We start from the raw sequence: 26,082 nt of genomic DNA on the forward strand, positions 1-26,082 counted from the left end.
TGGGCCACGGATGGTGAAATAGTTGCCTTCTTGCTTTTTGCTTCACCATAATTTAGCTCTTGTTATTGAAAAGTTCTATCCAAAGTTTTAGAAATGTTTGAAAGTTGAGTGTTTTTGTGATGATTTTATGCTCTGTTTTACTGTTGACTCCATGTTTTCTGAGCTTTTCCATTCAAATTACCAAAATTTTGTTACGTCCTTGTGAAAGAAATAAATGTTTAATATCATGAATTTACTGCGAAAGAAAGGCTGTTGTTTCCCCCCTTTTTTAGTAAAGAAAAAAGAAAGCAAATCTTTAATTTTATCATGTTTATGTGCTCTATCCTCAGTAGTCGAATTGCTCTGTTGATGTTTGACCTGTTGAGTTCAGAAAAACAGTCCACAGCATCCCACCTGCTCCTCCCTAAACTCCCATTCTTCATCTCTCAGTTGCAGAATCCGTCCTCCGCTCTTTGGCTGCCTCTCGATTTTTCTCTCATCCTTCCATGAATTTATTCTCCACATCATCCAGTTTAAACCCATGACCCTTGGCCTCTCACCATGGCCTACAGATCCCGCTTTTCCTTCTGGGAGCATAAGGGAAGTCTCATTTCCGTGTTTGATGTCTCTGTCACGTTGCTTGTTAAATTTGCCGAAGGACATGCAAATGAGAGAAGATTTGGTTTGAATGTGTGGCTTGATCTTTCTTTGCTGTTGTTTTTTTTCTTTCTCTATAGGTCAAAGTTGAGACCAAGCCAGATGTAAGTGTTTTTTCAGGTGCTTGTGGAATGAATAGTTACTCCAGAGAATAAACACATGGGCTCAGAAGGAGGTTTTATGAGATAGTCAGTTAACTTGCAGTGGCTGGATGAGGTTTACTTATGAGTGCTGGAATCTGCCGTGATTAAATATAATTCCTAATTATAAAAACATTGTTGAATTAAAGAGATAATTCTTAGTTATTCCTAGGGTTTCTACTAACTTGATGACAGCATGCGTTTCCTTATTCACTTACATTTTAAAGTGCTCTTTTGAAGATCTTTTGGAGTGCGGTTCTGTGGAAAGGTTACGAAGAATTAATGAGGTGCTTGGTGTAAATAGCTCCTTGAATGACCTCGCTCGGAAAAATGGAGTTTAATTCTGATTGGATTGACGAGCCAATGGATAGTCTGAGTGGAGCCAAGACCAAAGTGGATTACTGTTGTCCTAAAATGGCTCCAGTCTCGGAAAGTTCATAGCAGTTCATGTAAATACTGTTTTTTTATAAACTTTAACATTGCTGTCAGTTTCACTATACACCATTATTCCATCAGAAAGATTGATACTATTGCTGGAAATACACCAGGCTGTCACCATCTGTGCTTGCCTATAACCATAAAATTCTATGTATGTTACTCTTTAATGTGAAAGTCGCTGCAATGTAAAGATTTATATGAAAAAATGTTGATCACCCTGAATTTTCTTAAGATGGCAGCAATCCTCTTTGTTCTTGGTCCGTCCAAACTAGCCAGTAGCTCATCAGACTGGTCAAAATTAAACTCCATTTCTCCAAAGTGAGGCTGTTCTAAAAACTATCTACAACAGGTATGATTTAAAGATCCAAAGATTTAAGCTATTACTTTGATAGTAACTCTCTAAACAACTTAAACAAATAAAAGGGCAAAAATAAACAATAAAAAAGGATCCTGGGAAGACCTATTTGATTTGACACAAACTAAAGAGTTCTCTTGTTTCAATAACATATACATTAATTTATTTATAATCTAAATATAAAGTGTAACTCATTAACTTCCAGACAGTTTTTTTAAGAATATTTTTAAATATTGGAAGCCCACTTTTGCATGCTAACTTTTGTCACCAATCTTCCTAGCACTGGTTAAGATATGCTGTCACAAAGTCTTTTATTTAGCATGTGCATCTCTGAGTAACAAAATGTACAGTCTCCTATCGGGTTTCATTGTTAAAACTGATTATCTACATTAAATTTTGCATATTGATTACACTTTTTTGAGTAAAAAATGAAGAAAACATCCTGAATGTCCATTTAAGAAAAATGATCTCCCCAGTTTTTTGAGCCCAGAACCGTGCTGTTAGACTCTAGCAGGTTTTCTGTGTCAGTCATGAGAATAATCGAAACGCCCTTGATCTGTTTGTATCCAGTCTGATAGTAGTCAGCCTCAGGCAGACACTAAACCTGGGCCAGATCCAGCAGGTGGTCTGCAGTCGACTGCTGAAGAGTCAAATAGTAACCATGCCTTAGGAGGTCCAGATACTCCAGGGGAGGACGAGAGCAATAAAAGGGTTGTGAGAGTTATGAGAAGAGTTGCTCGGCGTGCGGTTCCTTCTGGCACAGAGGAGCAAAACCAGCCCGCTGTTTCTACATCTATATCAGAGTCGGGCCTCTCCAAAGCTGGAGCTGCTGCGGACAAGGATGATATATCCGTGGGTCTGACCAGTTTAATGGGCAGAGGCAGAACCAAGGAGCACCGGCCTCGCACTCGCACTCAGGACCGCAAAGAGGAAGCAAAGGAGGAGGTGAAGCAGCAGCAGCAGGAGGAGGAGGAGGCGAAAGGAAAGGTGGAAGAAGAGGAGGAGGCCTCATCCACGCCAGCTCCTCCAGCTCCAAACCCTGCGCCACCGAAGGCTAACCCCTTCAGTCCTCCGGTTGGGTTCATCCCTCCTCCCAAACCTGACCCTTTGGCACCGCCTGCTGGTTTCATCCCCATTCCCAAACAGAATCCGTTGACTCCTCCACCTGGTTTCATCCCTGCCAAAAAGTCTAGCCCTGTGCTGCCCAAACAGAATCTCTTGGCGAGACCTCCGGGATTCATCCCTGTCCCGAAGATGGATCCGCTGGCACCTCCCGCAGGATTCATACCGAAGCCTCGTCTGCTGGCTGTAAAGAAACCAGAGGCAGTGAGTGAACAAAGTGCATGTTTACCTCTTGCCCTCTGTGCCGAGCATAAAAACACACACATAGTGCCTTCTAACTTCAGCTTGAGTGAACTTAGTTTCAATAAGAATGGTAACTTTTTAATCCAGACATAAGAATTAGTCTGCCTTCCTTTCATTGCTAACAAAATTACTTGGACAATTTCTTTAAATAGCAATTAGGATTTTATTTCTGATATAACAAAGCCACCATGAATGAGGTGCAGGAAAGTGCACATGTGAGCTCGTGATTGGGCTTCATCAGTGGGTATAAGTGTGTGTTCATTGCCTGCTCTCTGGCAGGATGGTCAGTTGAAACGGTCTGTGAGCACCGAGCTGTGACTCATTACCATCACTTTCTGTGAAATTTTTGCTCTGAAAGTTGTAAACTACTGAGGCAGGGACTTTATGGATCTTAAGGGAGGCTTTTTAAAGAAACCAAGAGTTATGTTTGGAACTAATATTCTCATCCTGAAGTGAGTTGTGAGTTTAATGTTTAACTTTCTAACAGTGAAGTCGAAGGGAAATATACCAGGATGCACTTGGGATCGTCTTTGCTACATATCCATGGATAATTAATTTAGTTACAGAAAAAAATGGTAGCTTAAAAAAAATCATGTACCAAATGTTTTATAAACTGTCATAGATTTTTCAAAGGGGATTTTTAGTTTACAAATAATTTAAGCCAAGAAATCTATTTAGTTTAACTTGAAACTGAAGCATCACTGAGGGTTTGCGCTGCCCTATGAGAGTACTGATTGTGCTTGGCTGTTCTTCCCAGAGGTAACATTTTGCAAGAACACTCACAGAGCAGACATGTTTGATGTGTATTGATGTGCTTTCACATCATAAACTAAAAGATTGCATAAAAATCAAAATGGTCCGCTCTTTACCAGTTACTGAAATTATTTGAATCTAACCTTAAAACGTACAAAAACGTGCAACAGATTCCATTATGTCTTTATTTACAGTATTAAACGTATACAAAGCCAGAATTGAAAAGCTGTGTATGGATAACCTAAGTCAAACCTTGTGGAGTGCAATCTAGCACTTTTAACACAATTTGATCAAACATCAAAACAACAAAAACAACAACAACACAACGTTGAGTTCAAAAAGTTTGCCAACAGTTTGTTGAAATGGCCACAGTCTCTGATTGGACAGAAGATCCTGGGAATATATAGATCTGAGCACGAGCTTCCCAACAATCTCACCCCTCACCATTGGGAGCGTTTGGAAAAGGATATTGCTGTTCTGGCGCCATTTGAGGAATTAACATGAAAAGTAATCCTCTGATTATCAAGCACACTTTCAAAATAATTGTAACAAGTGTAATGGCATTTATTAGGACTTGTATCAGTACACAAATGTAAGTTCTTGTACTCAAATGTGGTTTTGGTGCATCCCTATTTAAGACCGTTGCAAGTCTTTCCAGGAATGGACGTCCCAGTAAATTCACCCCAAGGCTGCAAATTCTCTTTGTAATTTTCACAGAAGCTGAAAAAAAACAAAAAAACAAGAGGTCCGTCTCAGACACTGTAAGCCTTAGTTAGCAGGTTAAAGGTTAAAGTTCATGACAGGACAACTGGGAAAAGACTGAGCAACTATGGCTTTTTTGGATTGTTGTCAAGAGACAGCCTTTATAAAAATAACGTAGCAGCATGACGTAGGTTTGCAAAGTTTGATTTGGACAATCTAAGTCTCCTGGAACAATGTCCTTTGGAAAAATGAGACCAAAAATAGAGATGTTTACCCATAATGCACAGCTCCATGTTTGGAGAAAACTAAAGACGGCTTATTAACACAAACATCTCATGCCAACTGCAAACACGTTGGTGGAGGACTGATTTTCACTTTTTTACAGCTACAGAACCCGAGCACCTTGCAGTCATCTGCTTACAGAGGAGTTCATTATCGAATCAAAGTATTCCAAAGTCAACTGTGAGGCCATCTCTTTGACAGCTGAAGCTCAGCTGAAATGGTCCCAAATTATCCCAAACGCAGCAATCTGCAACAGAATGTCTGGGGGGAGAAAAAAAAAAATCAAGGTGTTGCATCAACACAGTCAAAGTTTAGACCTTAACCTGACTGAAAGGAGAGCTGTGCAGAAACATCTGTCTGCAAGCTTCAATGAACTGAAGCAATGTTGGGGGGAAAAAAGTGGGCCAAAATTCCTCTACAACAGTGTGAAAGATTCATAGTCATACAGAAAATGGCTACTGAGAGTTATTGCTGCTAAAGGAGCTTCTACAACTATTGAATCATGGTGTGGACTTAGGTTTTCCACACACAGCTTTTGTATTTTGACTTCATTTTTGTTTAATAATTAATGACATGCTGGAATCTGTTGTGTGTTTTTGTACACTTGGGGTTAGACGTGAATAATTTTCAAACCTGGTAAAAAACAGATTCGTTTTTTTTTATGTCCTGATATATAAAACTATATAACTAGAGGAGGACAGACTTTCTCTTTCTCATGACTGTAAGTGCCACACTTGTGCACAACTACAGAGTGATGTCAAGGGTAGCCACATCACAATTAACAATAAATCATGTAAATGCAATAAAGATGATAGTCATATTTGCTTAATCATCTCTTTCACTTGTATGAAAGTAGCTCTGAAAAACGAACAGAAATGCCTAACTTTCATTGTTTTCAGACATTTTACAAAGCTGAGTTTTGACTGATATAACATCCATTTAAATCCATATGAACCACAAAGCACATTGACATACTTGCCATGTCCAGAATTACTTTAGAAGATCTAAAATACAAAGTTTTTTGGTTATTTACCATGACGTATTCACTCATTTAAACAGCTTTTTTTTGCATAAGGATTAGGACAATTACCTAAATTATTACTAGGCCTAAAGTGGTGGCATAAATTAAGGAAACTACTTAAATATCCAAGTTTAAACCTACATGGTTTAAACTTGGATGCTTTTCTCAGTTTCCTTAAAATCCCACACTTGAAATTCAGCAGAGACTTTTATTTTTAATCACTTTAAAGAAATTAGCAGCAAATAGTTGTTGGAGCAAAACAAATAAAAGCTGTGAACCGTTGTTCCTTCCCTGCAGGACTTAATTAACCAGTTTTCCTTTAACAGCCATTTTCCGTTTTGCATTTCCTGATTGAGTCAACTGGAACACTAAATTAGTAAGGAGGAGTATTAATTGATTGAGCCTAAAGTGAAAAGCGAATGCTTCAGGCTAAACCAGAATTGTCCTCCTCACCGTCATCTCATCATGCTAATTCCATCTGTGTGTGCATGTTTGTTTGTGTTTGTGAACATATACACATGTAAGGTAAAGGAGACATTTTCCTCCCCTGTGGCCCCCAATGGTAAACCATCCTCTGTTGCACTGGCTCATTCCCAGTCTGCATCGAATGAACAGGAGTGTGTTCATCCTGCTGCAAAGGTACACATGACAGTGTGTGCTTCTCATGTTCAAACGTTCAAGCCTGCTTATTCTTTTCTTTAGATCGGTGCTATTTGCCTTTTTGGTTTTCAGTTTTTCTATATTAGACAGTTATGAGAGTTGCTTCTGGTTCATTAACTTCACTTTCTGGATGCAAACCATGATTATAGGTTCCAGGGCTGATTCCCTCTGAGGAAGACCACAAGCGCGTCAAGAAGATCTTCACTCTAGATGGCGATGATGTAACATATCTGTGCCTCTGCTTTTTATAGTTTGCATCGGTCATGCTTTACTGTGGCTGATGCTGCGACAAGCTTGGGCCAACTGCTTACGATGCTTACCCAGTTAGAGGGAAAATAAAATGGTCAAAAAGTCTGAGGTTACTACCAAGAGAAGACCACTATGGACCTGGCACTATTGTCCGTCTTGTGTGGTTTGGCTGTACCTCACAGCACTTTGTGTCAGAGCAAAGACTAAAGATTTTAACTCCTAAAACTGTGCTGCTGACAGCCGTCACCTGTTTTATAAACAGATTTGAACATAACATCAGTACTGTGTTTATTTAGGTGAATATAATGTAACTTAACGGTGCTCAGATTGTTGTCCTGTGATTGACACAGTGACCACAGTGGGTCCAATCAGCTCAAAAACAATCAGAATAAACTTTTATTCAAAGTGAAACTCGCCACACACCAATCCGATCCATAATATCCCAACAAAACCGACATTTTTATTGAGAACAGACCAGAGATGGTTTTTGTGAAGGTAATTTCAGTCTGCATTGAGGCTGTTCACACATGTATTTAGCACTATCTGGATTCACCCCAATTATTCAGGATGGATGGTAGTGCCAGGTCTGAACGGGGTATTTGTTACTGGCCTTCTAAAGTCAACTTTCTAAAGTCAATTTTATTTTATTTTTAACTTATTGGTTCATCTCTGAGTGTTCAACTATAAGAGCTCAGTATTGTGATACCCCTCCCCCATTGGCCTTCTTGTTTTTTGCATCTATCCTGTAGCATTATTTTGGTTTCAGCAGCCAAACTATCTGAATGAAATAGGCCTAATTTGATTATTTTGACAGTACTGAATGTCAGACTTCCCTCTATCTTTTCTCCCAGTTTTTGCCTCCTCTTGTCTGACGTTGTACGCTTTTCTTTTGCTTTTTCTGCGGCCCCCTGGATCCTGCCTTGCTCCTGTGTTTTTGCTGTTTGCATGGCTCTAGCGTGCCGGAGGCCACAAGCGCTCTCAGGTATGGCCTGTTCGACCTTTGGCTCTCCCTCGGCTGCAGACCGATGGGAGCCTCAGCATGTCCTCCACTCCTGACCCCCTTTCTGGTTTACTTTTTTGTGCCTGCCTGCATGTCTTTGACCCCATGCTGCTTCCTGGGTTCACGCAGGGGCCTGGAATGTACTATGTGACAATAAAAACTTGGGTCAGTCCGTGTTCTTGACCAGGTTTTTGAAAAAGGTTACTTTTACCTGCACTGCAATTGATTCACAGTGAAGTCGATGTGCCCTGTGCATATGAAAGCATTGCTTTTTCTACTCTTTATTAAGATGCATTATCTTTATATTGTAGTCATACATAGCTCTTAACAATTTCCAAATTTGTCTGTAATTAAACTTCTCTTATAATACAACGTGAGTAATATGGTGATAGATGACTCTTGTACAAAGAAAGGATTGTCACTTTTTAGGACATTCAGTCAACAATTTTATTTTGTCCAACAAAATAAAACCACAGATTTGACACACACCTGTTTCCATTTAGCAGCTGAACTATCAGTCTTTGGGAAATGCTGGTGTCCAGTCTCACTCATCCAGGACATGGTAGTCCTGATCAATTGAATACAACAGGATTTTATTTATTTATTTGATTTTTGATTCTTGACGATGTTTTGCTTCTCATCTGAGGAGCCTTCTCAATTTAAAACTGAAAGCTGCAGAGCTTCAAGCTAATAAACTGTTGGGCGTTTTTCACACTCCTGCCATGATCGTAATGACAATCTTTAGCGCCTGTTACCCTTTTTTTTTTTTTCTACGTTTGATGCTCTGAAGTTGGTTCCCAATTTTTTATTTTTTACTTATTTATTTTTTGTTGACTTAAAAAAAGGACCAGTTTGTGTATCCGGAGGTTTTAAGTGTTTTCTTGGTGTGTTTGTGCTTTGTTTCTTTTTTTTTTTTTGTGTAATTTATGGCACTTTTTTATTCATCTGTTTTGGTCACCTGCTTGTATTTAGTGTTGCAGGGAGCTAGTGCCTATCTCCAGCTGTCATTGGATGAAAGGCAGTGTACACCCTTAATGGGTCGCTAGTCAAGACCACACAGAGATGAATGACAGACACCAATTTACCCAAACAGTTTCCACTCTGTCAAATGTTTGCAACAAGCACAGACAAAGTCTTGAGCCTTTAAAAGACAAACATACAGATAAACCGAGGAATATGTCCATGAGTCAAGACAGATAATTAAAAGCAAGTGGCTCTGAAAATGGAAATAATTCACTACAAAAAAAAAATAATGTAAGTTAAAGTTTTTTGGAAAAGAGACAGCAAGAAAAGATCTGAAAGGAAAATTTCTTCCAGTTAAATCTCAATCAACATTAACACTTAAACAGGATAAAAAAACAAGGTTGATGTGGGCTGAAGAGAAGCTGTCATGGACTGTAGACGGTAAGCTGAAAGTGATACTTAGTGATGAATCACAAATCTGCACTGAACAAAAGAAATGTAATATGCAACTAAAAAGGGAAATTCTTCTGTGTGTGGGGTTTCATGTCAGTCAGGAGCAGAGGAGCTGGTAGTCATCACGCAAGTGTATCAACTCATTGTCATGGACAGCAACCAGTTCACATCTCGGACTAAAAACTGCTGATGGAAACTGAAATAGAACAGTGACAAAAATGCTACTGTGCACAGCTGCTGGATAAGAAATCTGGAAACTGACTGATATGGAATATAGGTTTTTATTAGGGAAGGTTAATCCTCCTAGAAGTCGAGCTGCTGCAAAACTAAGAAAAGCTGCAACAAAACAGTACTTGTTTTTACTTTGGTTGATGATAATTCAGATAAATTGTATTTGAGTCGTATTGTGATTGTTTTTCTTCTACCAAATAGAATATTCCTAAGTTTCCTTGCATGGACAATTTTGTTATGCTCTCACAGCAGCATCTGGCATTTCTAACTCACTGTATGGAGCTGATATTCTGAGTGTGACTATTTTTCTTATTGAACATGAACTTTTATCTTTCTATGCCCACTCGCCTTGCACCCTCTGCTCATCATTGCATTTATTTTGGGGGTGAATTGCTTCCCTCGGTCACTCATTCTAATAGTTGCTTGTTGCATTGTTTTCGACTGGTTTTCGCTGCAGTGCTTGCGTTCATTTACACCTAATGACTTGTCATTGACAATTCCTTTGGAGCAGTAACATATTTAGCAGCACAGTTTCGGTTGTGCGTTTGAAAATGATAGCTAAACGTGATGTTTAGGTTTTGAATCAATCACTTGTGATCCTTCCCTTCTCCAGTCCAAGCTTGTTGAGGACCCGGTGGCCATCCTTCAGGCAGCACACGCAGCTGCAACTAAGGTCTGATCATGGCTACAACTGGTCGTAACCTTGACTGCATCGTGCTTTGTTTCGGAGTGCTGTTGTATGTTTTTTTTTTTTTTTTGTCTGTATGTGTGGTTGTAATTAGTGAATCAGCTTCACCTCCTAGAAGCCCAGGTCTTCCTTTGTAGCCTTGCCTGTTGAACTTCCTCTGGTAAAGGAGCTGCTTTACTCCAAGTCACAAATCATCTCTTGATGTTTCTGTGAAATGACTAGCAGGCTGCTTTTTGCTTCAGTGTATTGACATCATTCTTGGAAAAACAAACCAAGGAGGCTACCCTCCACCATTCCAAGAAAACTCCAGACGACCCTGATTGGTCGGTTCCACTCATCTGAACAGGCAGTGTTCACCGCACTGCATGAGTTCTGTGGAACCTGAAGTATGTACAGAACTGGACCCAAAGTTAATGCACAGCTGTAACTGCAGGATGCAGAATGAGTCGTTAATACTTTTAGAAAACCAAAAAAAAAAAAAAAAAAATCAATGTACAATTTCTCTGCAATTATTCAGACAATTTTGTGTGTGACAGAGGAGAAAAAAACACATCTCACCTACTAGCTGCGATGGCACTATTATAAAGATATGATATTAACCCTCGGTGAGTTCAGTGAACACCCTGAGTGCTTTTAAGGTGCATTAAGAGGTGAGTCATAGTTATTTCATAGAGGGCTGCCGGTGTAATGGACATAAAACCAGGTGGTGAAATTTCAAAACAAACCCAGTGATCTCAGAATTATGCGTCTGATCTCATGAAGAAAAAAAAAACAAAAAACAAACATCCATTCAGGCAGATTTGTTACCTGGCTTTTATGTGGAAGTTAGCAGAAATATATTCACTGCTTGTTGGGAAAATCTCATTTTTAGAGCCAATTAGAAGTTTATAAGCAAGTTATTTAATTCAGTAATTATTTTAGATATTTTGACATGTTTAGAACGTGTTAATTACTTTTTCAGCGCTTCCTTCTTTCTGACTTTTGCCCTTTTTTCTTTCAGGGGAAGACCGAGGAGCAGATACGAGCAGAGAAAGCCTGGTACAATACAGAGAAAGTGTGGCTTGTTCACAAGGATGGCTTTTCTTTGGGTTTGTATGACTTATATAGTCTGCATTCATTAAAACCAGCCGCCAAAAGGCGATGCCAGACAAATATGTTTTTGCCTGTGTTATCTAATGAACCATTACATGATTTTTAATAAAACTTGCAAAAAGTAATCATTGGAAGTGCATCTACGACTGATTATTTTGGAGTCAGCCTGATTTAAGATGGCTGCTACAGCCAACTGACCTTAAAAAACACAAAAATGGGTTTATCCCAGTCAATTTTACAGATACTGACCTAACATTTGGTGTGGCAGTAGCTGAGAATGATCCCCAACAACTATTCTGAGCACTAATGGAGTTCACAAAAATCTTTGTTTTGTAACCATTTGGATTCAGCTCTGTCTGTTAGCAAAATAACTCTGGACTTTTTTTTAAGACTTTCAAAGTGTAATCTTTGGGTGTACTGCTTCAAATGATTGTTTTATTTTAATCCTAATCAAGATGGCTGCCACAGCTAATCATTCTTTTCAAACACAATAATGTCTGTAAATCAGCTAATTTTACAGAAATCAACCTACAATTGAGTGCGGTAGTAGCTGAGAGCGATAGCCAACACGTAGATCAAGCAGCTGCACGTTGCGCAAGATCTCTCTTCAAAACTTTAGCATTAACTGTTTGAGTTCACCTTGTTTGTCTGTTATCAAAATATCTCATGCATCGATTTTAATGAATCCTTCAGAAAATAATCATTTGATGGACATCTACAACTGATTAACTTTTGGAGTCTGTCCAATTGAAGTTGGCCCCCACAGCTAATTGATATTAGCCAACACAAAAAATGATTTAACAGTTTCACAGATATTAAACTAAAATTTACTGTGGTAGTAACTGAGAGTCATTCACAACACGTACTCTGAGAGTGGCATCTCCGATATCACATGAGACTGTGCATAATGGTATTGTCAAGGTTTGACCAAAACGGCTAAAACGCTGTCATTTCTCAACACAAGATGGTCTTAGTCTAAAACTCTGGCATTAAAGGCCTCAATGAATCCTTCAAAGAATGCTTAGACGTTTAATTTGCATATGTAATGATCACAACTTTCAACTCCTCCTGCTCCTCCTGCTGTCATTTTTATTGCTGGGTGCCATTTAATTTCCAAAATTGCAGAAGTGGGCGTTTGAAGCACAGACAGCACTTTCAGAAATGTTGGTGTTAAAAGGTGTCACTTCATTAATCTGCTCTTGTTTACTTCAACCCACGTGCATTTAGACTCGCCATGTTTTCGAAATGAAAGCGTGTTAGCTGTATTGAAAGAGATAAAACTAACCCGTGTTATCAGGCGTGTAAGATGAGATGAAGCTTTGCCACTCAGGTTTAGACCACATGCTAAAACAAATGAATTTCTCACTTTGTGATGACGCAGCGACGCTCCTAAAGACGGAGACAGGCACCCTGCCAGAGGGGAAGGTAAAAATCCGCCTGGAGAGTGATGGGTCTTTATTGGACGTGGACGAAGATGATGCGGAAAAGGTAGTTTATCATAAAATCAACTGTGAACCTCATCTATAATGGATGACACATGGGCAGCGCGTGTGACCGCCTCTGCCTTTGAACTCCAGGCAAACCCTCCGTTGTTTGACCGAGTGGAGGACTTGGCCTCTCTGCAGTATTTGAATGAGTCGAGCGTGATGCACTCCCTGCGGCAGCGCTACGGCAGTAACCTGGTGCACACCCACGCCGGGCCCAACATGGTAGTCATTAACCCCATTAGCGCCCCATCAATGTATTCTGAGAAGGTAGGCAGCAGTCTGAACACGTAAGGATCTGCATCAATAAGAGTGAATCCAAATTTTTTTTTCTTCTTTTCTTTGCACCGTTTCTGCTTTTGTTTCCAGGTGATGCAAATGTTCAAGGGCTGCAGGAAAGAGGACACTGCCCCCCACATCTACAGCATGGCCCAGGCCGCCTACAGGAACCTCCTGACTACTCGCCAGGATCAGTCCATCGTCTTGCTTGGCAAGAGTGGAAGTGGGAAGACCACAAACTGTCAACACATCATCCAGTATCTTGTTACTGTTGCAGGCAGCGCCAATAAAACATTCTCTGGTAGGTTGGAGAGGATGTACTCCAAATCAGAATGTCTTCCAGTTATTAATTACTGGGTTTTGAAGTCCCAACCACAACTTTTGCACTTTTGTTCTCTGGTCTCTTGCAGTTGAGAAATGGCAGGCGGTCTATTCAGTGTTGGAGGCTTTTGGAAACGCCTCCACTTGTATGAACGGGAACGCAAGTCGCTTCTCCCACGTTGTTTCCTTGGAGTTCGATCAGGCAGGACTGGTGACTTCAGCTTCCATCCAGGTACAAAGAAACACGGTCTTGCAGTCATGGGGAAAACGCTGTGTAAAAAACCCCCCCAAAAAACAAAAAAAAACTTAAGTTTACCTTTGTAGTTTCCATAGGGTTTAAGTGAGAAAGTAGCAGTTCCATGATTGCATGTAACTACAGCATCTGATGTGACCACGAGGTGCAAAGAAACCAAAAACAACATGAAAGAAGGAATGCACATTGCTCCTCGCTTTTTATGCTGTTCACCTTTATGATGAGAGGGGATGGAACGAAAGCTGTTTTAGTCAAACCTTGTAGATGACGTCATACGCAATCCATCCATCTATTTTCTGCAATAGGTTTAGGAGGGAAACTCAGAAATCCCTTTTCTCTGAGAACTATCATGTGATCTGTTTGTACAGCTACTACTACATCAAATTTAGCTCAATAACTGTGAAATTAAATTAGTTAAAGCCATTTATGTGTTGGCCAAGGTCATTTAGCTGTAGTTAGCCATCTTGAATTAGGGTACTTCAAAACATTAATCAGCTGTAGATATACATCCAGTGATTAATGTAATGAAAGTGCATTAAAAACGGATAGTCCACTATCAGTAAGCACTCAGAGTTAGCTCAATATTTGTAAAACTGGCTGAATTATTACTGTTGTTTGGTTTTCAATATCATCTTTTCTGGCAGGCAATAATTATTTCAGACGGCATAATCTGGAAAAAAACCCCAGAAATTTAACAATACACACCAACAGAAAGTTCAGGAGTAATTTGGAAGTCATCACCAGAAAACAGTGTTTTAGGATATATTAAAAAAAAAAGTAAAATTGTAGGAAACAACAAGACTTCATGATGCATCGCTGTCTGTAATATTTAAGATTTTTTTGAAAGGTTTTGTAAATGCATTTTTTTCTCTGTCATAAGATGTTGAGATCTCTGCAATTTTGCTTTGTGTTTTGATGATGTAATTGTTTTATTTTGGTGTTTCGTTTTCTAACATTTAGATCTGCTTTTGGTTTACTTGTTGTGTTGTGTTTAATACTTTTGCACCTCAGGGTCATCATATAAATCTCTAATTGTGTGGACCTTTTGGACACTGTCATAAAAGATTTTTACTATAGTGCAAGGTTTTCTCACTACACCTGAAAGAATGCCTATTCTCTATTATTTTAATATTCTGTTTTAATGTGGCTTCACAGACAATGCTCCTGGAGAAAATGAGGGTGACAAGAAGACCAGAGCGACAGTCGGCTTTTAATGTCTTTTACTACCTGATGGCTGGAGCAGATAGCTCTCTTAGGTCAGCACTGATACTCTCTGGCTAATTAATCTAACAATACAGCTCTGCTCTGCACTGGATTTATTACACGGCTATATGTCAGTGATAAATTATTGCTGCCGGTCACTGTGTCAGCTGCCGTGTCTTCTGTCTCGTTTTTCTCATCAGAACCGAGCTGCACCTCAACCACTTTGCTGACAACAGTGCGTTTGGAATCATGCCACAGGTAAGAGGCTGGAGGTCGGACAACCAAACTGAGTCACTTGTTGTAAAGCTGTAGTAATTTTATGTGAATCTGGCAGGCAGACGATAAGCAGCGGGCCTCCCAGCAGTTCTCCAAGCTGCAGGTAGCCATGAAGGTCCTGGGGGTCAGTGCCGACGAGCAGAGGGCCCTTTGGCACGTCCTTGGGGCCATCTATCACCTTGGAGCTGCAGGAGCTACCAAGAGTAAGATCTTTGAACGCAGTGATGGCTTTACAGTCTACAGCTGCTCCTGTTATTAGCACAGTTGATGTTTTCTTTTCCCGTACCAGTAGAAATCACTGTAAGTTTGTAACAAATAAAACTTTTATTTTTTAAAGTTTTTAGCAGCACCTTATGTGCACTGACAGATGTTTAGCCTGCATTATAAGAGCATCACTTGTGTGATGCAAGACAGATGTAACACGGTTAACTGAATTATGTATCTGCACTTATAAAAAGCTGTTGCACGGCGCATGAGTCAGTGAACTGAGCTGCAAATTAAAAAAAAATCAGGTTGTTCAAGAAAAGCTATGCTTTAGCACTGATAAGACTTAAAGTTAGATGAAATCATTAAACTCTTATTTTCAGTCTTTTAATGCTTTTTGAGGCTGATGTTGAAATAATCCATTCGTTTTTTTCCTCTACTTTTGTTGAGTCATTTCACTAAATACAATTTTTGCAAGAATGACTGAAACTACTTGAGAACGAGTCTAATTGTGAGGAATCACCATCGCAGCTTAAAAATGCAATCATTTCCTGTCTTGAAGATGTATTGCTGTAATATTTGGAGCGGCTGTCCTTTTAAATGGAAAGAATAGTTTTTGTCCATAGCTGCATATGTAATACAAAAGACTTATCAGTCTCTTTTATCAGCAAATCACATTTTTTAAATTAGATCTTTTTCATTTAGAAAAGCTAAATGTGTTATAAAGATGTTTAATTTTGGTCAGAATAGTGTTCTCTCTATTTACCAATTCTTATAATCCTTAATGTCAAAGGTTTGTTGTGTTTTAAAGATGAAATTTTGTGCAACAATGAAAGGTTAGGGAGACTTGATCGCACATTTTATCTCATTGCCTTTTCAGAGCAGGTTTATAAACTAAATACAAAGTATACACATGATCTGCAGGGAATACACGATAGTCATGTTTACTATGTTGTTGCATTTTGTGGTTCACTCCTAACTCCCAGTCTGCACAGTCGTTTATGCAGAGTAGCTTGCCAAATTATTGTCAGAGATCCCCTCCAGCTGGCTATTGATCTTTCTGATGGCAGTCAAATATCTTCGGGGAATGATTTCATAACATTCCAAGCAGTGGATCTTACCGGGGAAAACAAACTCTAAGCAATGTCGTTGTAGCCTGAAAATGAGTGTATGGCATTAGAGTTTTGGGTTGTTAAACATAATGATTCCTGAGAACTTGTTTCCAGTGATGACACTTTGATTTACATATATGAGTATTTTGAATTTAATCATGATAATACTTTACACCATTAAAATCCGTCTCATGATGTTTATCACACACAGTATTAATCAATCTACAAAACTGCAATCTTGCTGTCTAACACCAGAGGGCAGCAGTGGTCTCTAATCTCCCAGAACTAATTAAAGACATCCTGGACTGAACTTGCTTTTCTCAGTGTACCGACAATACTTGGAACTAAACATGTAAATTGAAAAGGGCTTACCACATGAGTCAGGATTACTTTTTTAGGGTACATGTCTAGAGAGATAGATTTCATCTTTTAAGAGCTTCTTACTCCCTATTTGTTTGACTCTGTAGTAGAAAGTTAGACTGGCACATCCAGTTTCCTCTTTTGGATGTTTTAAATAATCACTGTTCTGCATATCAGTCGAGGCAAAGATTTAAAAGCCTTTTCTTGTATTTTCAGCTGTCCTGCTTCTCATTATGAGACTCATGCAGTGTTTCTGTTGCACTGATAAATCCCCAAATTTCTCTTCAGTAATAATCCTCGCTGAATTGGTTTCTTCTGAAAACATTTGAAGTTGGTGCTTCTGTTTGTTTCCATCATCTTTATATTAGATTAAAAGGTTTTTTTTTCCTCCTAAAGAAGACTTTGTGTAAATTAATTGTCTCCTTTTATCAATTTTCACTTCGCTTTCATTTTCTTTTTTATGCACCTATAGAAGCATTTACATTTTCATATTTATGTTAACTCTTAGTGCATTAGCTGTGTTTATGTCAGCTGGCCTGAGGCGTAACCCTGCCCTGTTAGAGGCGGGATCGTCACAGTGTGCATGGACTTTGTTGGCAGACGGTCTAATGGAGGTTTTAATGCACGTGTCTCAGCTGGCAGGAAACAATTTGCACGTCACGAGTGGGCCCAGAAGGCGGCTTACCTGCTGGGCTGCACCCTGGAGGAGCTTTCCTCTTCCATCTTCAAGCATCAAGCCAAGGGCACCCTGCCCAGAGCCGGCACCAGCCGCCAGGCTTCAGAAGAAAATGGCACAGCAGACGCAGGTACTCAACAGAACACATTTACCAATGTACTCTTTCTTTCTCGTTCCTCGGAGCCCCACATGCACCTTTGAGCCACTCTTTTTTTTCTCTTTGTCATTCTCACTCTGCTTTCCTCCCACATACACACGTGTCTGCTCATCACCTGAGGGAAATTGCATGGATGGGAGAAAGTAAAGCTTATCTTAGTAATGAATACTACACCCTTTACAATGGCTATTGACAGATGAGTGCACACACTATGTTGGGACGAGCAATTTTGGATCCCCTCCTCATTCATTGTCCTTGAAATCATAATTGCCTCCCATTGATTTTTCACATGTGCAGCTTCTCTGACTTCCATCAGGACTGCCACAGATGTTGAAGGGCACAAGGATACAGCTAAAAGTCTATCACAGCAGGAACGGGCAGAAATAACCTCAGTCCCACCTTCTCTGTGTCTCCGCTCACACATAAACCCCACCGTCCAATATGTGTGTGCACGGCTGAACCCCCCACCCCCTCACACACCCCGCGCCACCAAACATAAACTCCCCGTTCTCTGTGATGGTAGAAAGAATTAAGTGAGCTTAACAGGTGGCCGTTGCCGCTGGGCACAGACATGAGTTAGCACAGTTAGATCTGACTGGTTCCAAAGCACCTGAGTCCTAAATGTCAATGCTTCACAAAGACGATTTTAGATCCAGCTTGGATATTGTTGCCTCTGGGCACAATATACTCAAATCTGATGCTGATGGACTTCCTTTTAGAAGCAAAGGTTGGGTTCATAGTTTTAGTTCACCATTGATATATTTCTTCTGATTAAGAAACTAGTACTTGTCAATTTGGCACTTAAGATATTGTAAACTGGAAGCTACTTTTTTTTTCTCCCCAACTAGGATCCAAAGCTACAGCCATGGAGTGTTTGGAGGCCATGGCATCCAGCCTCTACTCTGAGCTCTTTAACATCGTTGTTTTTTTGATAAACAGGTTAGTATCAAAATCAGATTACTGTCACGCTTTCAGCTGCACGAATACACAACTTGATATGTATTTTTTTGTTTATATTTTGATATGGTGGCCTTTGATAACAGAGGGTGTGTATATTGGTAGTTTAGGAATAAAAGAGAGGCTACTTTCATTTTATAGGTTAGACTGAGCGTAACGGAAATACTTAGCATTATTTTAAATCAGATTAGAGTTAAAGAAATGGTCTAGATCTTTTAAAGTGAGGTTGTGTGGTAATGTTATTAACAATTAATATCTTACCTGTTGTAGATAACTCTTTGAATGACCTCAGTTTGGAAAAATAGGCTTTGACTCTGATTGCATTGATGAGCTAACGGCTAGTCTAATCAGGGCCAAGATTAAAGTGGATCGCTACCGTCTTAAACCTACTCCAGTCTCTGAAATTTTGTAGAAGTTAATGTAACACTATTTTATAATTTACAAATTAAGCTATTTTCATAGAATTTTGTAGTTATTTATAACTGTAAATGGTGGCGGCAGCATCTAGCTGTAGCACTCGTGGCAGGAAAATCAAAACCTTTGCTGTAATAATGAAGTAAAAATAATAGACAGCGACGTGAAGGTTTATGTAAAAAACAACAACATTTGAATGAATTGCAATAAATCTTTTGAGATCAAAGTTGTTTTAAGACAGCAGCCCCACTCTGACTAGCCGTTAGCTCACTATTTTGATCAGAATGAACTGTTTCTCCAAACTGAGGTCATTTTAAGAACTATCTACAACAGGTGAGATAATAGTTGTTCATAACCTTTCTACAGAACATCCCTTCAAAAGAGCTGAACTATTCCTTTGAGGCTGAAGCTCTGTGTTAAATTAAATCAATAAAAGGCGTCTGACACATTATTATGCCATCCTTAACATGGATATGTGCATGCTTTATTCCCTGTGTGCTTAAGGGCCTTGAAATCCAACCAGCACTCCCTGTGCTCTCTGCTCATTGTGGACACACCAGGCTTTCAAAACCCAAGGCTCGCTAAGCGCGAGAGCGGCACAACCTTTGAAGACCTCTGCCACAACTACACTCAAGAGCGTTTGCAGAGCCTCTTTTACCAGCGCACCTTTGTTCAGGAGTTGGAAAGATACAAAGAGGTAGAGACATGTGAAGGATAATGCACTGTGCATATATACATCCTCTCTCTCCTCGTTTCTGGGTTCCTCCCGTCTCTCTCTCTCCCTTTGTCTGCCGCTGTTTCTCAGATATATCAACTCCAATAGTGCATGTGTTCACACATCAGATACGCTACCCATCCCACCTGTCACAAGCTGTGACAAGCCAAAGCAGTTCATGTGTTAGACCTTCTCATTAGCGATGCCAGTCTTCACCTCTTCTGCCGAGATCAAAGTGAAGTCACTCACAGCTGCCTTTCAGCGACACGCCCAGCTGCACAGCCGTGGCGTTGCTCCCTGATGAAAGAACCATTCTTCCTCTGTCCTCCTCTGAGCTCATTCTAGCAGAACCAGACCATAATAACTGGGCACAGTCATCTTCAAGGATTTATTAAAGGGCAAATACCAAAGATTTCTTTCTTGACTTACAAATAAATCAATCCATTCCAGCTGTCGCAAATCTAATCTCAGAAATTCTCTTCTTAGCTCTCCACATGGCGAAGTTAAGACAGAATCCTGAAAACATTGTTTTAAATACCGCTAACAAAGATCTCGGGACTTCCCACCTGTTTTGCCACCCACGTCTATTTGCCTGAGAGGATATCAATTTGAGCAAAATGAAGTTTTGCATTAATGCGTGCAGCGTAATTCTTTCCTGTCACCGCAGCTTGAGAATATACGAGGCTGTGAAACTGTCATGGTAAAACTGGGTCAAACTCATTTAAAACAGCACTCAGCACTAACAATAACAGTGACAGGCAGGTCAGATTGTGAAGTGCAACATAATCGTGTGATTTTTAATCTCGATTCTAACGTTGAGTGCTCAAGAACTTCCCGTGTTTCGCTCATACAGCGAACTTGCACGCTAGCATCTGCGGTGAACACATTATTAACATTTTCAACCATTTTTAATACAGCCTTTTAGTTGGGATGGGCTTGTTTTGTTCTGGTGAAAGTAATTTAGTGTATTATTTCCCCCTTCACTGTAGACATGTTTTCATCTGCAACATTTTCCATTTACCTATGGGGGAACGAATACAGTAAATGTCAGATTCTCTTGTTCTTGTAATAGATTTGTTGCGGCTTTTATTTTCATGACATCTAATATGTCATTGTTTCTATGAGTTTTTATATCCGAGATGATTTTCTGAATTATTGTGCCTCCTGGCACCATTTCACTTTCGGCCCAAAAAACCCTCTATCAAAACTCTAAATGAGTTAGTGACTGCTCATAACGTCAAAAATAGTTACTCAATCAGGATTAAAAGAAAAATCATAAAATTGAGGAATTGATAATAAACATGGTTTTTAAGCTGTTATTTACAGAATGGTTTTAAAAGCATAGAAACTAGAAATATAAGTGTTAAAGCTGTCTGCGATACAGTTTTCAATCTTCAGCTCTTTTGTGTCTTTTGTGAGCATTGATCACAGTTATCTAGGCTGGTTCTGATTTCAAATTTTTTGCAGTTCTGACCTGCTGGTTTAGATTTTGGCTGATTTTGAGTTTTCTTTAAGAACTATAATTAAAAGAAAAGAAAGAGAGAGAATTTTTTTTATATATATTATATATTTTTTGCTAATTTTCAGTTGAATTGCAATTCTGTTGGAGAAAAAAAAAAAGAAAAAACAAACAAAAACAAACCGTTTTTGTTCCAAAAATTCACTAAGCTTTCTCTCTCTGTTACTGAAAGCTGAAACATAATATTCTCATGGTTATTGGTCAGAGGTACCTTTTTATAAGGTTATAAACCCAACAGTAAATAATTAAACTGTATCAGCTTTATAATCCCTAGTATAACTCTTTAACATTTGAATTTTTTTCATTTTTGCACCTGCCAAAACATAAAATTGCACTGCATTACAGAACGATATTTTATTGTACAATGCCTCGATTTTAAATTATTTGCAGCAGCGTCCAAACAAAACAGATAAATAAATAAAACAAACAAACTGATTAAATGTTAGATGTGCCTTATCATTTATTCATTTCATTGCAACTGCGGCGCATGCATGGCAATTCACAGCTTGATAATCACAACAATTAAATTATTAAACCTTTATTTACATTTGTCGACCCACTATTAAATTATAGGTCTCACAGAGAAAGCTGGACTTATTTATGTCACCTGTTTAAGTGGCAGCTGGTACATAAATAGAAAACCTCAGCTCATACATTACTGAGCAGTAAAATGAGCTGTTGACAGACCTCTGCAGAAAATCATTTTTTCTTTCAGTAGCCTCTTACGTCTTTTGTGCTTCCTCTGACTTATTTGATTTATTTGCCTTACAGAAAATACAAATGTCTAACTTTGACCAGTCTTCACTCGGTAGAAACATCTATATTGAAGACCTGCTATTGCTAGGTCAAATTAGTTCTTACATATGGTACGTTGAAGGCCCGGGGGAAAGGTCCACTTTTTGATTGCCTCTTTGCTATGGTGGGTTTAAGAAACTGGGGGAAAAAAAAGAGAAAAATAATTTACTCTATACTGTGAACACAACACAAAGAAATCAATCTACTTCCTTTTTTTTTGCAGTTTGTCGTCTTCTGATGTTTACATTAACATTCTCGCAGCCAAGGTCTGAGAGAGTTCCTGACTGCGGGGCTGCATGTGTTGGAGTGGTCAGCTAAATCACCCCCGCAAAGGTCTTTTTGTTCCCCCGGTAGTTTGGAGACAAAACCTGCACATCCAGAATAATTACATTCTCATGATCGAAAATTTTGACGCTCCTCCTGTCTAAACACATTTGTATTTGCTCAGAGAAAAGCTTGAACCCATTGCTTCAAGCTGACATGTATGTTAGAATCTTCTTCAAACGCACAGATGACTTTTTTTTTTTTAAACCTAACAAAAATAAAAAAATAAAAAAATAAAAAATTGACTACTACTACCACACCACGTTTAGCTCAGTGTTTGTAAATTGGACCAAATTATAGCCATTTTTGTGCTTAGCTGTGGCGGCCATATTGAAAGGGACTCCAAAAGTTGACCAGCTGAGGATAGTGCATCCACTGATAACTTTCTGAGAGTTTCATTAAAATAGATAGGTCATGAGATATGTAGCGGTACAGACAAACACACACTCTCACGTACCCAGAAAAGCAAAAACATAATCACACTTTTGTCATCAGTGGCATGTGATAACAATGTTTTAGCATATATATTTTTAAAAAATGTGAAAGTTTTATATTTTGCAGCTTCAGTATCATTGCGTGTTAATAACGAGTCAAACCACTTGTCTGTTTTCTTCCAGGAGAACATAGATCTTGCCTTAGATGACTCTGAGTCCAGTTCTTCTCTGTCAGTTTCAGTCGTAGACCAATCCTCAAGCCAAGCACTGGTAAGTTCAGTGTTCAGTCTTTATTACCTCTAGTTTAAGCAGCCACTTATTTTTTTTTTCTTGCATAATTTTAGTATCATTGTAAGATCTTGCCTTTGAATGATTTTTAAATTACAATTTTTACTCCTAATACTCATTGGATACCCTTTATAATTTACCATGAAAGTCTTAATTCTATACAGTTTTGGCAGAGGCTAGAAAAAGAGGATAGGAGCGAGAAAAGAAAGGTTAAAGAATTGACTTGAAGAAAGAAAATCAATGTTTGGCCTTTGCAGCCTGTGATCTGCACCATGGAAACAGAAATGGCAGAGTTTAAAGAATCATAGATCACGTTGCTATAACTCCAGTGTGTTTAGTTTGAATGCTTAGCTTTTTAAAGGGTTTCTGCTCTGATAGGAACGCCATCAGGGAGGGAGGCAGGGAGCTGCAGTACATCACACACAAAAAAAAAATAGAAAGGAAAAAAAAGGCTACTTTAAAGTCATTTTTAAAGTCTGCTCTGAAGATATGTTACTTAGAGTGAAAAGACATTTTTATCAAAGATTTTTGTAACCCACAGATAAAATTTTCCCCTGTCATACAGTAGCTCAGATGTCTGTTATCACAGCCCTAATGTTCAATTCATCCCAGCCTCATAGCTGTCACATGTCTCCTTCAAACTGATACACTGTGTACGTATTTGCAGTCAGTCTAGTGTGCACAGCTGATAAGGATGTCTCCAGTGTAACTTCCTGATAGCTAATAAAACAGGTTTTTGACTTTTGTTGCATTACTTTCTTAGCCAGGCTTTCCTGTAGCCGTGCTAATGAACATGACCTACCTCAGTGTGCTGAGTTCCTTTGGTTATTCTGTTAAATCTGAATGTATAAAAATGAAGAATGCCAATACTGACGCACAATGCTGAGCAAGGCTGCATGCACTTCTATAGGACCTCAGAAGAATATGGCATAACACTTTGTCATGCATGTAAAACAATAGTTCAGAGCTTTTGAAGTGGGGAAATTTATGGAAATTAAAATCTTACCTATGACAGATAGCTCTTTGAATGACCTCAGTTTGTACAAATAGTTTAATTCTAAACGGGCTGAAGACTGATGGCTACTCTGAAATACCATTTTATTACCCTTTAGCTGTTATTCGGGCAGCGATAGTATAATATCTCTGCTTAGGAAATGCTACAGATAGCTACTGCTATTTTTTCTTGCAAATAAGCATAGAATTATAAGTAAATACCTGTGTGTTGAAACTGATATTTGCATGAACCACTATGACATTTTTGAGATTGAAGTTGCTCTGACTAGCTGTCAGATTTAAACTCTGTTTCTCCAACCTGAGGTTGTTCAAAAAGCTATAAAGATCAGGTAAGATAGTCGTCGTTTTCACAAAACCCCACTTCAAGAGATCTGAACTATTCTTTTAATCCACAGTAAAAGGCTGGAGCAGGTTTTATTTCCTTCTTTCTGTTGATGGTAATTATATTGCTAATTGTATTATTTTTAATCCTCTCTCTCCTCTCTTACTCTGTGTACTAATGAACTTCTCTTTGTTGCGATTTTTAATATAAAGCAAAGCTGAATGGATGAGGCTATTATTGCAGCTTCTGCTGAAGGACGCAGAGACCATGAATGGTTTTTGAAACTTTAATTTTAAGCGCTGATAATATTATCTGGCCTCTCAGCACTGACTCACAAAGGAAAAACATACAGCAAAGTACTTTTACTTACATTTAAGAGCGTGGGTCTGGAGGTCAGCAACCAGGTTTTTTTTTTAGAATAATATATATCCTTTTTTTGTACCCAGGAGGTAGATAAATAATAAAGGCTTCCACATATTTGCGATTCATCCATGCATTCCCATTAAACAGCTAAAACAAGCTAAATGCCCTTGTGTCAAGGTGATTTATTACTCATGTAATGAAACAGGATTTTTTTTTGTTGATTGTTAGTGGTGCGGGTCAAACAGAAAAACAATAAAAAAAGAATGATGGAAAAATCCTTTATGTTCAGTGTAGGAAATTCTAAAAGCATATGTGTACATTATATGCCTGTTTTTCTGACAGGTGCGCACAGTTCGAACAGAAGAGGCGCGGGGCCTGTTGTGGCTGATGGAGGAGGAGGCGCTGCAGCCGGGGGGATCGGTGGAAACACTGCTGGGGCGACTCTTTAGCTACTATGGACCGGCTGAGGGCGAGAGTAAAGGCAAGGACAGGAACAGCACATTCACACTCTCATACAAGTCGTTCTTCACCTTTATACTTAAAGCCACTCAAGTTGTTTTCTAAGCTGTTCTCTAAAAGCAAGCAAAGAAGTCAGTGTCTGAATCATGCAATCAGACAAAGATTGATTTAGTCAAGTGACATTGTTATAATGAAGATGAGTTCCAGGTTTTCTTAACATGCAAATTGCTTTCAACCTGAAGAACAAATGAAAACAATCAGCTTTAAAGATGTTCTACAGGGATAATCTTTTATAATAATTTTCTTCCTTTAAATCAGTTTTTGATTTATTCATCATATCCTTTTAATAGTCTTCTGAAACCTATATGAGACAGTTCAATCCTATTTGGGATTGAATAATAGGGATCTGAAGAACTGACGCTAAAAACACTAATGAACAGGCCAGTCCGATCTTTAAATATCCTCTATAAGATGAGTAAAATAAGATTTTTGCAAGATATATATGTAGAATATTTTGGCAAATAAGACTATTGAACGGGATAACTCATGGCTTCTATTTCTCAACCGTTTTTGGTCCAGGTGGTGCTTTGCTTTCTTCTAATAAACAGAAGAGTAGGGGGAAAAAGACAAAAAAAGTAGAATCCTGATACCATTAGCTTTTGTTTGATTAGATTTTGCATTCAAATATATCTGTATATACATGATGACCATTGCATTAAACAGTATGCAGGTTTTTGTAGGATTGACAGAGTACCAGAGTAATCACTACCTGATGAATTTGTTTGTTATGATGAAGTCTTTATGCAGACTGCAAAAGCAACTTTGTTTACTTTTGCCTAAATTAAACAAAAATCAAGCTCGGGAGTCTAACTTTGACTCCTGCGTTCGCATCAGGTCACACATTTCTTTTGAGGAGTGAGAAGGAAAATCACTTCCTGCTGGGCCACAGTCACGGGACTGACTGGGTGGAGTACGATGCTCGCGGGTGGCTGAACTACGCCAAACAGAATCCCGCTTCTGCCAATGCTGTGAGCGTCCTGCAGGAATCCCAGAAGTAAGTGTTACTCTTGGGGATGTGTAGGAGAAATAAACGACTGCTTTAGTAGATAATTACTAAGCGTCACG

General features: G+C 39.0%; 1 protein-coding gene across 11 annotated transcripts in view; it reads left to right on the forward strand.

Annotated features, from left to right (window-relative positions):
* Positions 1-26,082, forward strand: part of LOC108233872 (unconventional myosin-XVIIIa) — an 83,092-nt gene that overhangs the window by 10,891 nt on the left and 46,119 nt on the right. For 4 of the 11 annotated variants that reach the window (XM_017412592.3, XM_037978900.1, XM_017412583.3 and 1 more), the window contains exons 2-21: positions 430-579; positions 717-740; positions 2,140-2,895; positions 6,218-6,331; positions 6,502-6,573; positions 9,862-9,921; positions 10,937-11,024; positions 12,410-12,516; positions 12,606-12,782; positions 12,882-13,092; positions 13,202-13,344; positions 14,521-14,621; positions 14,769-14,826; positions 14,903-15,047; positions 17,156-17,326; positions 18,202-18,292; positions 19,229-19,421; positions 22,695-22,781; positions 24,841-24,979; positions 25,852-26,011. In XM_017412592.3, the coding sequence (XP_017268081.1) occupies positions 541-579; positions 717-740; positions 2,140-2,895; positions 6,218-6,331; positions 6,502-6,573; positions 9,862-9,921; positions 10,937-11,024; positions 12,410-12,516; positions 12,606-12,782; positions 12,882-13,092; positions 13,202-13,344; positions 14,521-14,621; positions 14,769-14,826; positions 14,903-15,047; positions 17,156-17,326; positions 18,202-18,292; positions 19,229-19,421; positions 22,695-22,781; positions 24,841-24,979; positions 25,852-26,011 (2,936 nt within the window). In that variant the 5' untranslated portion in view covers positions 430-540. Of the gene's footprint in view, positions 1-429; positions 580-716; positions 741-2,139; positions 2,896-6,217; positions 6,332-6,501; positions 6,574-7,556; positions 7,584-9,861; positions 9,922-10,936; positions 11,025-12,409; positions 12,517-12,605; positions 12,783-12,881; positions 13,093-13,201; positions 13,345-14,520; positions 14,622-14,768; positions 14,827-14,902; positions 15,048-17,155; positions 17,327-18,201; positions 18,293-19,228; positions 19,422-22,694; positions 22,782-24,840; positions 24,980-25,851; positions 26,012-26,082 lie in introns of all 11 variants that reach the window. The other 7 variants (XM_017412584.3, XM_017412585.3, XM_017412591.3 and 4 more) reach the window with 4 other exon arrangements.

This window comes from Kryptolebias marmoratus, linkage group LG13 (genome assembly GCF_001649575.2).
Source record: "Kryptolebias marmoratus isolate JLee-2015 linkage group LG13, ASM164957v2, whole genome shotgun sequence".
NCBI lineage: Eukaryota > Metazoa > Chordata > Actinopteri > Cyprinodontiformes > Rivulidae > Kryptolebias > Kryptolebias marmoratus.